At 39.4% G+C, this 13803-nt stretch overlaps 1 protein-coding gene across 11 annotated transcripts in view; it reads left to right on the forward strand.

Annotated features, from left to right (window-relative positions):
- Window positions 1–13803, forward strand: part of camta1a (calmodulin binding transcription activator 1a) — a 765387-nt gene that overhangs the window by 327655 nt on the left and 423929 nt on the right. The window contains exon 1 of one of the 11 annotated variants that reach the window (XM_062053312.1): window positions 8034–8038. The exons of the other annotated variants lie outside the window; for them this stretch is intronic. Within the exon in view, the coding sequence (XP_061909296.1) occupies window positions 8036–8038 (3 nt within the window). The 5' untranslated portion in view covers window positions 8034–8035. Of the gene's footprint in view, window positions 1–8033; window positions 8039–13803 lie in introns of those variants that run through there. 11 annotated transcript variants of the gene reach the window in all.

Consider the following 13803-nt stretch of genomic DNA (forward strand, 5'->3'; position numbering starts at 1 on the left):
TATTGCATTCAGTGCACAGACATATTCACACACTTATTTCCTGCATCTATGGGTTCAAGTCAAATAAACCAGGGATTTCAGTAGACAGGTTTTGGGTGGAATCGGGTGTATCTCGGATTGAAAGTTTGAAATTGGTTTCATGCAAGGACGCTTTAGTCATTTGGCGGCACTGAATAGTGTAATTCAGAGGATAATGTGGGCATTAATTGATTCTAAAGGCTGAAATAAATACACCATTGGACTCACACTAGACAGCTTTCTGCTAATTTGCATATAGAAGCCAGGGGAGTCTCTGCTAACCGCCCACCTTCCTGCCCTCATCTGTAAGGTGCAGGGAGTCTCAATGATAGCTGACATGACTGATATAAAATGGTGACCTTCTATATTCCACTGTCTACTTATTTGTGCTCAATTACATTGCTCCTCTCCGATTTGAGTGATATTTAGAAGGCAGTGTTTACTGAGTATTGTTTCAATGTGAGATAAATCACAGCCCATTTGTATTTTGATACGATGTAATGCTCTCACATTGGATTTTCATTGCAATATTTGTCTCGTGGAAAACACACAAAAAAAAGTCTTCTGCTTATCACATTTTGAAACATCCAGAAGGAATTGACCTTCTGGCTGTTGGTTGTACAATCTGGCAGGTACTTTAAATGTGTGCCTTTTACCACAACAACAGCATCTGTCAAAGGGAAACCATATTCTGAGGGTAAGCACAAACAATCAGTCCTTATAGTTTGACTTCTACTGCAGGTGTTTTCTCTTCTGCTGGACACAAATTAGAACAATTAAGGACTAGATTTGGGGAGTAGTAGAGGGACTGTATAAGGTCATAGTCATGGGGCCTCTACGGCTCGGTGCTTTTTGGTCAAGGTGTCAGCAGCAGCTGACTCTGTGAGGTGAGGTGCTTCAATCAGTAAGTGTCCATGCACTAAATTAGTCCAATTTGTAAAATAGTTCAGCTCTAAATAAGCCTCCTACAGTCACCTTAATCCGATTGTTATCGGATTTTGCGATTGGAAACCAGATCTCTCGAGGGGGTGTGTGCGGCCGTAGAGGACACTTGGTTTCACACATGCACCAGTCTCAACGCCCGGGATACAACCCGGAAGCAGATACCATTCAATAAAAACAGCAACAATTGTAATTTTTAATTTGTAAAATCACAAATTAAAATAACATAATATTTTGAAGTGCATCGATGGTAGAAAAAAGAAACAGATTTATTTAAGAAGGTATGTAAGGAAATGTAAAATGCAGGCTTAATTCAGACTCCCAAACAAAATACTAAGGAGATGAAAGACAATGAAGCAGGTACTGTATATCAAAGGCGATTAATAAAGCGTACACAAACCCCTTCACGCTACATTTGTGCAAGCCAACTGATTAACTTTCCCACAACGGGCAAGATAGTCCAGACCATTAAAAACCTTCCTCTGGATATCAAACGGTCTTTTCCTTCAGATTTAAAACTCATTCCATCAATCCACAGAGCCTTTTGAATGAATTTAGAGACATTCAAAAGTGTTGTTTCCATGATTTTTTTGTCCGAATTTTTTTTCCGAAAACACTCTTTTGCCGCCTTTCTTTGCATCCGACCCGATACATTCTTGGTAGTAGCGTCATGTCCGTAGTGCAATCCAAGACATTTTCTTGATGCTGTCTGTAATCTAACATCAACATAGCCATTAGAGATGTAATATTCTTGACAATGCTAATGTAAACTATGGTCAACCTGCACACTAATGCAGTTTCTATGCCGCTAGACAAAGCTCAAACAAAATCTCTTTGACATGTATGACTTGTTATTATGACAATGACAATAAAGGAATTGATTGATTTATTGATTGATATTTGTAATCTGTGTCAATATTACAGTGGACATCAGTTAAACAAGTTGTAAGGATCCGAAAAATCCTAGTTTGACATCATAGGTCAACCGTAAAAATAATTCAGTTATCCGCTATAAAATGAAATATGAACCCCCCCAGAGTACAGTAAAGCACAAGGCGTATGACGAATAGTTGCATTTGAGAGTGTGAATGGACACTTTGACTTCACACATAGGTGTGAAAATATACAAAATAAATTACTATTTGAGAAATCAAACTAATTTAGTCCATGGAAACGTAGTGAGTGATGTGAATGATGTGCAGCGTAGATATCAGAGATCAGACAAAACTTTCCAATGGATGTTTGTACACATTCGTACATATATTCCTCCTGTATACTAATGTGGTGCAACATATTTTAATAGGACATGTCTACAAGCCTTTGCCAAAAGTTAGCACCGGAAGGACAAAGAATTAAGAGTAGGGAGAGGTGCAGAAGAATCATTGCACAGGACACATTTCTCAAGGGTACAGCAGTGGGAGGTCCCATATGGGCTTTAGAACAGCAGGCACATACACATCCATAGCAATAACCACAGGGTCTCAATGTAGCCTAATTATGGCTGACAGAGATGAATGTATTTCATTTCAGTCAACTTTACGTCCAATTCTGTGTTGCCAACATCTGATCTGCACTCACACAAACCCTATTCATCAGTCCTCCAGGTTTATCTTGTATTTTACACTGCAGTTTTGCAGACCCAAATAATTGCGTTCAGCACTGCAGGCATACAGTATGATGGCAGCACTGCAAACATTGAAAATAAAATATACTCAGTCAACTGTTAGCCTTTGGCTGCAAAACCGTAGCCAGCTGAAACGTTGTTTAGTTATCCCTTGGTAATGCAACCTTAATTCTAAATGCCAAATTTAAAGAAAGCCTGTACTGTAGTTGAAATGTACAGTACATTTTGTATTGTGTGGAAACAACATTTTATTAAGTTTTATTCCAAAATGGCATTTGAATCAAACATATTCACAACAGAGAAGTCACATCTACATTCAAATGCATTGCTTTGACTTACAAGTGCCCTAACTCATGAGTATTTTCAGATATGAAGTGTCTTTCGGCTAATTATTTGGCGTATAAATGCGAGCTTCCCTGAACCCTGTAAGATCTGCCCAAAACATCGACCCTCAGAGGACATACCGTAAGAGTCTGCTCTCCGAGGTAGATTAACACTGTACATCATCATTTCATAATACATACTTCATAAAACCAATGTAGTTGTTTGCTGTACATGCATTTTCTAAAAGTTAGTTTTACTTTCTAAAAGGCATGTTACATGTTAGAAATACATTTGACCAGCTTCAAGAGGTCACCAGCCATGGCTGATCAAGATGAAAACCAGCCGATTCTGGTCACTGGTCATCGATTAGAGTACAAAGAACACATGGAATCACGCTGGAAATAACTGAAGGCCTGACCAGTTCTGTGTGACATAAAAAGGATTGTGTTGCTGGACCAGCAACTGTTGTGAACATTGATTATGGGAGCACAGAGGCATGCGGTGCTGAGGAATAAGCAATGGCTCCCTGAGAGATTGCTTCCGTTTTTTTCACAGTGATCGTAAGACCAGCACACCAAGCACAAATGTGAACACAGCCGCTGACCAACGACTGAAAAAAAGCTAACCAGGATCAATACCTAATAGATCCCAAAACTATGAGTAATGTTAAATGATGGGTGGATTGACTTTACTCCTCCAACTTCTAGGGTGGAAAATTAAATCAGTTGATGATGCTTTTATTCAAGCTGATGCAACAAAACTATTGGGTTTTGGGTACAGTCATACATACATCCTTTTTAAAACCACTTAAATTTTACACTTTTTGAAGAGCCGGAGATTATCCAATAGGGCTGCGAATCTTTGGGTGTCCCACTATTCGATTCAATATCGATTCTTGGGGTCACGATTCGATTCAAAATCATTTTTTTTCGATTCAACGCGATTCTCGATTCAAAAACGATATTTTCCCGATTCAAAAGGATTCTCTATTCATTCAATACATAGGATTTCAGCAGGATCTACCCCAGTCTGCTGACATGCAAGCAGAGTAGTAGATTTTTGTAAAAAGCTTTTATAATTGTAAAGGACAATGTTTTATCAACTGATTGCAATAATGTAAATTTGTTTTAACTATTAAATGAACCAAAAATATGACTTATTTTATCTTTGTGAAAATATTGGACACAGTGTGTTGTCAAGCTTATGAGATGCGATGCAAGTGTAAGCCACTGTGACACTAATGTTCATTTTTTTTTTTTTTTATAAATGTCCAATGATAATGTCAATGAGGGATTTTTAATCACTGCTATGTTGAAATTGTAACTAATATTGATACTGTTGTTGATTATAATTTTTTGTTTCACTTCTTTTGGTTTGTTCTGTGTCGTGTTTGTGTCTCCTGTCAATTGCTCTGTTTATTGCAGTTCTGAGTGTTGCTAGGTCGGGTTTGGTTTTGGAATTGGATTGCATTGTTATGGTATTGCTGTGTATTGTTTTGTTGGATTGATTAATTAAAAAAATAAATAAAATTAAAAAATTAAAATAAAATAAAAATAAAAAATACATTTTTTAAAAATGAGAATCGATTTTGAATCACACACATGAGAATCGCGATTCGAATTCGAATCGATTTTTTCCCACACCCTTATTATCCAAGCTTTTTTAGATTTAGCGAGAGGGTACACCCTTACCCCTGATTTCCACAGGATGTGAAAGGACTGCGGAACGTCATCGCCACGGCGGCGGACTGTTTCCTGTTTTTATTTAAGTCAGTGTGTCCATTTCAACTCCCTGCGGAACGGTAATTACATTACATTAAATGACATGGCGGTGACATTGCGCATTCTCGCTCTAAATATATGCAGGGCTTTAAATTTTGACGAACTTTGCAACACATCGATTCACAATTTTGCTAAAATCTGCTTGTGTTGTAAAGAAAGTCATGCACAAACTTTATCTAGTTTACTTCAAAATAAAATAGTTTGTCTTCAAGGTGGATCGTATTTTACACCTAAGCACCTAAGGTTTTTAGACATGATTTGACCTTGTTGACCCAAATGCTGATTCTGAAGGTCCAAAATAAAGAATCATATACGGGCATATATGGGGTCCTGTGTCAAATGGCAGCTGATATGCGGGTCGGGTAAGCAGGGGTGTGCATGGTTAGTGGCAATGATGTTAGTGTTGTGTTGTTGCCTGCTACAAAAAAATAAAGGCAAAACTGTCATCTTTTCAAGTCAACGCCATCACAGAGACGCCCGCCTGTGGGTATTGATCGACAGCAAGGCTCGAGACGTTGTTCACTTCAGTGTTTACTTTGTCACATTAATAAGCGCAGATTTGCGATGTTTCTTACAAGTCTGCGCTTTTTCGCTGCATGGCGAAGCCGCAACAGAACGACGGTAGGGATTGTAGGAGAGCAGATGGCGGTACCATTCCGTGGCGATTAGGTTTCGCTGGCGTTCCACATCCTGTGAATATCAGGCATTAGACACACAAACAGTCATCGATACACAACCAAATTTAACAACTAATTTAGTCTGCTGTTAAAGGGGCTGTTTGCAACCTTTACTCAGATGCCTACAGGGGGCTAACTTTCCAATGTATTTTACACAGTATATCCTACCCTCTCACTGCTCCTAGGGTGTAATGACGTACATAACATGTCTGCGCGCATTAGCCTTGAGTGTTGTAAGCTAATGATAGTCATTTAGATCGTGTTAGCTGTCACTGAATGTACTGTATATTCTATCATATCAACAACATGACTGCAAATTCTCAGTTGCTTCCTGCATTTTATTCAGGTCAGTAAAAAAAGTCATTTTATTACATAAACTTCCATCCATCCATCCATTTCCTACCGCTTGTCCTGTTTGGGGTCGCCGAGGGGGTGGTGGAGCCTATCTCAGCTGCATTCGGGCGGAAGGCGGGATACACCCTGGACAAGTCTAATTGTGAAAAACATACACAATGCATGAAACAAATGCATTCTGTTAAACCACTAATTCAGTTCAGTTTCCATTCAGTTTATTTCGAACATGCATACAATACAATGTAATGCATCGCATATTTCCAGTTGTTTCATTACAGCACGTCCGAAAAGGAGTAGGAAGAAGTAGAGCTTATTCAATCCTACCCCTTTTCATATTGTAGCAGTTGTATCCCATTTCTTTGTTCTCTTTTTCTAACAGAACAGTGAATAAATACATAAATAAAACAATTAATATACCATAAATAAGTAAACAAATATTAATTACATAAAAAATCATTATCTCCTTTTCAGGTTCAAGATGTTCATCATAATTGTTCTTCTTTGTACTTTGTGAACACTTGTGGTCTGAACAGTCTCTAAATCATATTGGTGCTTTATTTGATGTCCTTGTTTAATCCCTTCCATAATTTAATTCCACATACGGATATGCTGAAGGTCTTAAGTGTTGTACATACTGTACGTAAACGTTTTAAATTAGATTTTCCTCTAAGGTTATATTTCTCCTCTTTTGTTGAGAAGAATGGTTGTACATTCTTGGGCAGCAGGTTAGAGTTTGCTTTGTACATAATTTTAGCTGTTTGCAAATACACCCAGTCGTTGAATTTCAATATTTTTGATTTAATAAATTAAGGGTTTGTATGTTCTCTATATCCAACATTATGTATTGTCACACCCCGCCTCGGGTGAAGGTAATATAACCTTTGCAAACCAGACTTTCAAACCAAGGATGGCAAGGCACGCAGTTGTACAGTTTGCAAACATTTATTTAAATCTAAGTGTCAAAAGGTGAAAAACAACAAGAGAAAACAAAATCTCAGTAGATGTTTGATGCATGGAGACCTGGGGCCGTACTTATCAAGCGTCTTAGAGTGCCATTTTACACTTAAGTCCTGAGAATTTGCGAAATTTAGTCCTACTCTCAAACTTAAGAATAAAAGCTTTTTATCAACGTTCTTAAGTCTAAGAATCACTCCTACTCTCCACGATATTTAAGAGACCTTCAGAGGTGTCTTAAGTGGTTAGGAGTTGCCAGCAGGGGATGGCACTGAGGCGAGAGAGACGTGCGCGAACGTTCAGGGAACGGAACAATGTTTTGGTTTTTTTGATGACGAGCAGCTGATCAAACGGTATCGTTTAGACAGAGCGGATATTATTTTTGTCACAGATTTAATACTTTTCGATTCCTTGTTGATTTCTGCATGTGTCTGCAGTGGGCTAGTATATATAGAGCCACCCACACCAGTTTCAAATTAGTTGCCTAATTAATGAATTGGAAAGAAAATGTTATTACAGTAGCGTATGTGTGTGGCCGTGAGGTGAGTGACGTCAGTGAGTGTGTGGGCGATAGAAGAGAGGGAGCGGTAGCGTGAGTGCCGGCGGGGACTAGTTTGTTTTGTATTATTTTGTAGTTTATTGTCAAAATATACACTCCCATTGTCCACTTAAATATTTCCAAGATATTTCTTTATTCTTAGACAACGGATTCCCTTCCGTGATTGGTCATTTCTATGGACACAGAAATGACGTCACCTAAAATTCCGTTTACAGCACATAGTAATGTCGTAATTCAGCTCTGAGTGTGACACTTAAGATTCAGTCCTACACTTCGCTGAAAGTGTGAGTAAGACGCTTGATAACTAACTTTTAAGTGCAGCTTTCAGCGAAGAATTTATTTACTCTTAAGTCAACTCTTAGCAGACTTCTTAGGAGTAATTCTAAGAAGCTTGATAAGTACGGCCCCTGAGCTCCTGCTCAGGACAGAGAACCTCCTCTGGCAGCGACAGACAGCAGACTGTCAGAAAAATGGCATTTTCCAACTTAAATAGCCCATAGCCCCTCCCACTAGCTGGGACCAATTTGACAGAGGGAATTAAGAATGCCGTTCTTTTGTAAAATACACCATAAATAACCATCACACATCTAAAAGTATTCACATAGTACTTTTGCATTTGTAGATCAGTCATTTTTGTATACAGTGTATTCAGGCTTGGATAACATAACTTTTCCTTCTGTAACACCCAGCTTTTGAGAACCATGGTTCGGTCCAAATTAGGCCTAATCAGTCAAGGCAGGTGTGTTCACCTATATAAAGCCCTCAACCCCACCCTGACTCTTTTAGCCACCAGTTCAGAGCCATGGTGAGTTGGATGTTATCATTTGTTTGAGTGGAAGGTTTTTTACTGACTAAAAAGATTGAATGTTTGTTGTTTGTCCATGTTGTGCTTACTTACAAATGTGCACGGTTTGTAAGGAAGTTTCAGGTCAAACAGTGACAGTGGGTGAGTGGTCACATGTATTATTCTAATTGATGTTTTTTGTACCACCGTTAGTGAATGAAGCGCACAATTGCAGTTGTTTCCCCATATTTCTGCACAATAACTCAGATATGGTAACACTAGCGAGCAGCCATCCTCTGCCATCCTGGACACGTTAGTTGTGTCCTTGAGTAAGACACTTCACCCTTGCTCCTGATGGGTCGTGGTTAGGGCCTTGCATGGCAGTTCCCGCCATCAATGTGGGAATGTGTGTGTGAATGTAGAAATATTGTCAAAGCGATTTGAGTACCTTGAAGGTTGAGAAGCACTATACAAGTATAACCCATTTACCTTCAAGTCCTTTGTAACTTTACAAATGTTGTTTGTATGAAGATTGAACAATATCCATTCATCCATCCATCTTCTTCCGCTTATCCGAGGTCGGGTCGCGGGGGCAGCAGCTTAAGCAGGGAAGCCCAGACTTCCCTCTCCCCAGCCACTTCGTCCAGCTCCTCCCGGGGGATCCCGAGGCGTTCCCAGGCCAGCCGGGAGACATAGTCTTCCCAACGTGTCCTGGGCCTCCTACCGGTCGGACTAGGGAGGCGTTCGGGTGGCATCCTGACCAGATGCCCGAACCACCTCATCTGGCTCCTCTCGATGTGGAGGAGCAGCGGCTTTACTTTGAGCTCCCCCCGGATGGCAGAGCTTCTCACCCTATCTCTAACAATATTGGTCCAAGTATTTATTCTAATGGTAAAATAAGATAGTGGTGTTTTTGTGATCTTTTTTGCTTTGAAAAATGTAACTGTGAGCAAGTTGTAAACATCCCTTTTAACCTAAACACCTGACTTTGGACTTTGAGAGGTAGCTGGATAAACCCCAATAAAATCACAAAGAGAACATGCAAATGAAAACTACCATTTTGCTCTGGGGTAGCAGTACAAACCTCATTTGCTGTGTTGTTGGTTAGACATGAGGTGCTGAGGCAGAGAAAAAAAGTGGATCTACAGTGGACAGTCCTCAACTCTAATCAGTTTGGGGATCCCATGGAAGCCCCATAGAAGTCCTAATGAGCAGAGAGATAGTGGGGGTGGAGGACATCTTTTTACCCCAGCGGAGGGACTCGTAGAACAGCCTTGCAACACTTTAACAGATGCCAAGTGCAGCTGTCAACAGCCCATATTCTGCTCACACCCCATTGTTTTATCTCCATTTTCTCTGTCTCTCCTCTCTTATATGTCTGTTTCTGTCTCACCCCTCTGACCATCCGTCTCGCCAGTAGATCCACCGCATCCTATTAGATGTGCTCAAACAATCGTAAAGGCTAGTTGGACGTTATACTTGCTTGAACTGATTCACTCACTTCTCTTCTTTAAAGAGTAATATTGTGCCCGAGCTTACATGCAATAAACGTGTGATATGTTATTGCTTGTGCATTAAGAATTCATGAAGTGCAAACAAACCAAAAAATGATTCAGTAGGTTTTCTTGCATTGAACCAAAGCGTACTTTTTAATCGCCACCTTCATGCTTCTCTACGTTTAGATGCATTTATCATTGTCATACAGAGAAAAAAAGGAAAACTTTTTCCCTCTTCTCTCATTCTTTATGATTTCCGCACCTTTTCAGTGATTCTTCAGCGTATACTGCTATCCTTCTCCCCTGTGTGTATACTTCTCTTCTCAGTCTAATTGCATTTGAATCTGAACCCGGCATAGTCTTGTGATGGCGTCCAGCTTCAGCAACCTCCCGACCCTGCCAGTAGATTTGTGCATGGCCCTGAGCAGGTTAGTTTCCTGGGCTGCCTTGGAGGAAATATCAGATGACCTGGCACTCCACAGTAAAACCCAGGTCACTAGGGAGGGCTCCTCTCACCGTCTCCTTCCCCCCTCATGCACTTCCTGCTTTCAAGTACAGGGCAAGGTCAAAGCTTTGCGAATGCATTCCCCAGACTTCACCACAAGGCAGGCCACAGGCGTTGTCCTCTGTTTTCAAAACCAACATATTCTCTGTCACATCCTCATTGTATTAACTCAAGCTTTACCGCATGCAGTTTTTTATTTATGGTAATGGTCGTGGTTTAGTGTATTTTGAACCTGCATACCAGGTTACATTGAATTACATTGCATATTAACAGTTAAACATGTCAACATGTCTGAAAAAAAGAGTAGAATGAAGGTTATCTTTATACTGTTTTGTGTCACAGCAATCACTAATAGTATGTTCACTTCCTGTATTCAACGTACAGTCGTGGTCAAAAGTTTACATACGCTTGTGAAAGACATAATGTCATGGCTGTCTTGGTTTCCAATCGTTTCTACAACTCTTATTTCTTTGTTATAGAGTCATTGGAGCACATACTTGTTTGTCACAAAAAACATTCATGAAGTTTGGTTCTTTTATGAATTTATTATGGGTCTACTAAAAATGTGAGCAAATCTGCTGGGTCAAAAGTATACTGTACAAACAGCAATGTTAATGTTTGGTTACATGTCCTTTGGCAAGTTTCACTGCAATAAGGCGCTTTTGGTAGCCATCCACAAGCTTCTGGCAAGCTTCTGGTTGAATTTTTGACCACTCCTCTTGACAAAATTGGTGCAGTTCAGCTACATTTTTTGATTTTCTGACATGGACTTGCTTCTTCAGCATCGTCCACATGTTCTCAATAGGGTTTAAGTCAGGACTTTGGGAAGGCCATTCTAAAACCTTAATTATAGCCTGATTTAGCCATTCCTTTACCACTTTTGATGTGTGTTTGGGGTCATTGTCCTGTTGGAACACCCAACAGCACTCAAGACCCAACCTCTGAGTTGATGATTTTAGGTTATCCTGAATAATTTGGACGTAATCTTCCTTTTTCATTGTCCCAGTTGGAACACCCAACAGGACAATGACCCCAAACACAAAAGTGGTAAAGGAATGGCTAAATCAGGCTAGAATTAAGGTTTTAGAATGACCTTCCCAATGTCCTGACTTAAACGTGTGGACAACGCTAAAGAAACAAGTTCATGTCGGAAAACCAACAAATTTAGCTGAACTGCACCAATTTTGTCAAGTGGAGTGGTCAAAAATTCAACCAGAAGCTTGTGGATGGCTACCAAAAGTGCCTTATTGCAGTGAAACTTGCCAAGGGACATGTAACCAAATATTAACATTGCTGTATGTATACTTTTGACCCAGCAGATTTGGTCACATTTTCAGTAGACCCATAATAAATTCATAAAAGAACCAAACTTCATGAATGTTTTTTGTGACAAACAAATATGTTGGTATCGGTACCGGCACCAAAATGTATTTTGATACTTTGATACTTGATACTAAAAGGGGATCATGCAAAAAATGTCATTGGTTTATTTTAATTTGTTACATTAAACATATGTTGTTGCAATCAAAGAACAGTTTTGGCATTGAATAACATAGTGAACATCCTAGACAACTTCTATTTTAGTATGCAGTAACAATGTGTCATTTCTAATTGTATTATTTTTGTCAAAAATATGAGGGACATAATGGCTGGATTAATAATGTTCGTGTTCATTTGCTGTTAACATTTTTGTTTTAACATGTTCTATGTACACTTCTGTTAAAATGTAATAAGCACTTATTATTCGGTTGTTTGGATACAATTTGTGTGATACTACACATTTGGGTATCGATCCAATACCAAGTAGTTACAGGGTCATACAGTGGTAATTTTAAAGTCATCCAGGGATGTGTTTTCTGAGTTTATAAACAATGAACAAATTGGAAAAGATTTTGTGATAATACAAAATAGACAAGGATTAGTGATTTATAAGTAATTAAAAAACTGGATGGACGTTTGCCTCCTGCTAGCTATGTTTTAAAGGACCACTTGCAGAGAAAAGTGTTTTTAGCTTTACCTTTATTGTTAGTTTTGAAGCAAAAAATGTCCATTCTCCCTATTCTGTCTCCACTCTGTTTCCGCTTGTAAAAGCTCTGTGTGTGTGTGTTGCCTCACGTGCGCCTCGGCTCATATTACCAGCAATGTCACCACGGCGCACCATTATGTCCATGAAATTGAGTGTTTTTAGTTTGGGGCTCGGTTCATAGAATCAATTGAAGTTGAGGTACTTCTGTAATTACAATATGTTGATTAGTACGTTATGATTAAATGCATCAGATATTTGTGTTTCATCCATACACACTGCATCCTCTATTTCCAATAATAACAATGGCAATGTCCTTAGCTGTTTTAATTAAACTTAGACTTAGACAAACTTTAATGATCCACAAGGGAAATTGTTATAGTGCTATTGATGTTGAGATGTTTGCACAGTATCCATAATTGGTTATCGTATTAGTTATATTCCATGTATACAAATATCTATTTTCGAGCAATGACAAATGCAAGCGTGACATTTAAATGTAGAAGGCACTGACTCAATTGTCATTTATTATCCATCCACCCATCCATTTTCTACTGCTTGTCCCTTTCGGGTAGCGGGGGGTGCTGGAGCCTATCTCAGCTGCACTCAGGCGGAAGGCGGGGTACACCTTGGACACGCAGGGCCAACACAGATAGACAGACAACATTCACACTCACATTCACACACAACGGCCAATTTAGTGTTGCCAATCAACCTATTCCCCGGGTGCATGTCTTTGGAGGTGGGAGGAAGCCGGAGGGAACCCACGCAGTCACGGGGAGAACATGCAAACTCCACACAGAAAGACTCCAAGCCCAGGACCGAACCCAGGACCTTCGTATTATGAAGCACATGCACTAACCCCTGTGCCACCGTGCTGCCTCATTTATTATATCAATAAATACATTATTCAAATGACATTTATTTATTAAAACAGTGAGTCTTGTCAAAAAAATTATACTGAAACGCAGACAAGTGAGCATGCCTATGTTGTTTTGATGTCCTTCATCTTGAAGTTAAATATTGTCTACTAAGTAGGCATGTAACAAATAATATAAAATGGGGAAATTGGTTCTAATTTAAAATATGGGTGCATCAGTACACAGGTCCCTGGATTGATCAAAACGTAAAATGGACTGGTCGATGGCCCGATTACAAAGTTATAAATCGGTTTAATCTATCTGCTCTATTGCTGGAAGTCTGTTCAGTGTCTACAGCCCTCTGTTGCTCTCTCTCTCACTTACTTTGTCTGTCCCTTTCTTGCTTCCTGTGAAACTCTTGAGGGACTTGTCACAGTAATTCAAACAAGCAAGTAGTAGATGACAAGGGAATGGCAAAATGTGTGACACGGAAAGGATTACGATTTTTCAGAAGAATAATACATTTGATACTGTAGATGTATTTGGATTTTTCTACATTTCCTACAATGCATAGCCGTTAGCCATATCAGAAGGCTTTGTTTGTGTCATGCCTATTGTTGCTCATCATTCAAGTAGTGATGCTAATAATGCCGACAACGTCTGCGATTTTCAACTGCCACAGTCAAGGTGGGAGATGTATTACTAGCTTTTATCGCATTTCTTAGCGTATTTCTGGACACACGGAAGCGGCTCAAAAGAAGAGTGAACGGCAAAGACGAGCATGGGTTGCTGCAATCAACAAATATGTTACATGCTATGATGACTTTGTGTTTGTTCGGATCATTTCATTTCAAGTAATTAAGAAAATGTAAGTAAAAATGAATCTAGATAAATGACAGTGC

The sequence above is a fragment of the Entelurus aequoreus genome, linkage group LG07, assembly GCF_033978785.1.
Source record: "Entelurus aequoreus isolate RoL-2023_Sb linkage group LG07, RoL_Eaeq_v1.1, whole genome shotgun sequence".
In the NCBI taxonomy this organism is placed as follows: Eukaryota; Metazoa; Chordata; class Actinopteri; order Syngnathiformes; family Syngnathidae; genus Entelurus; species Entelurus aequoreus.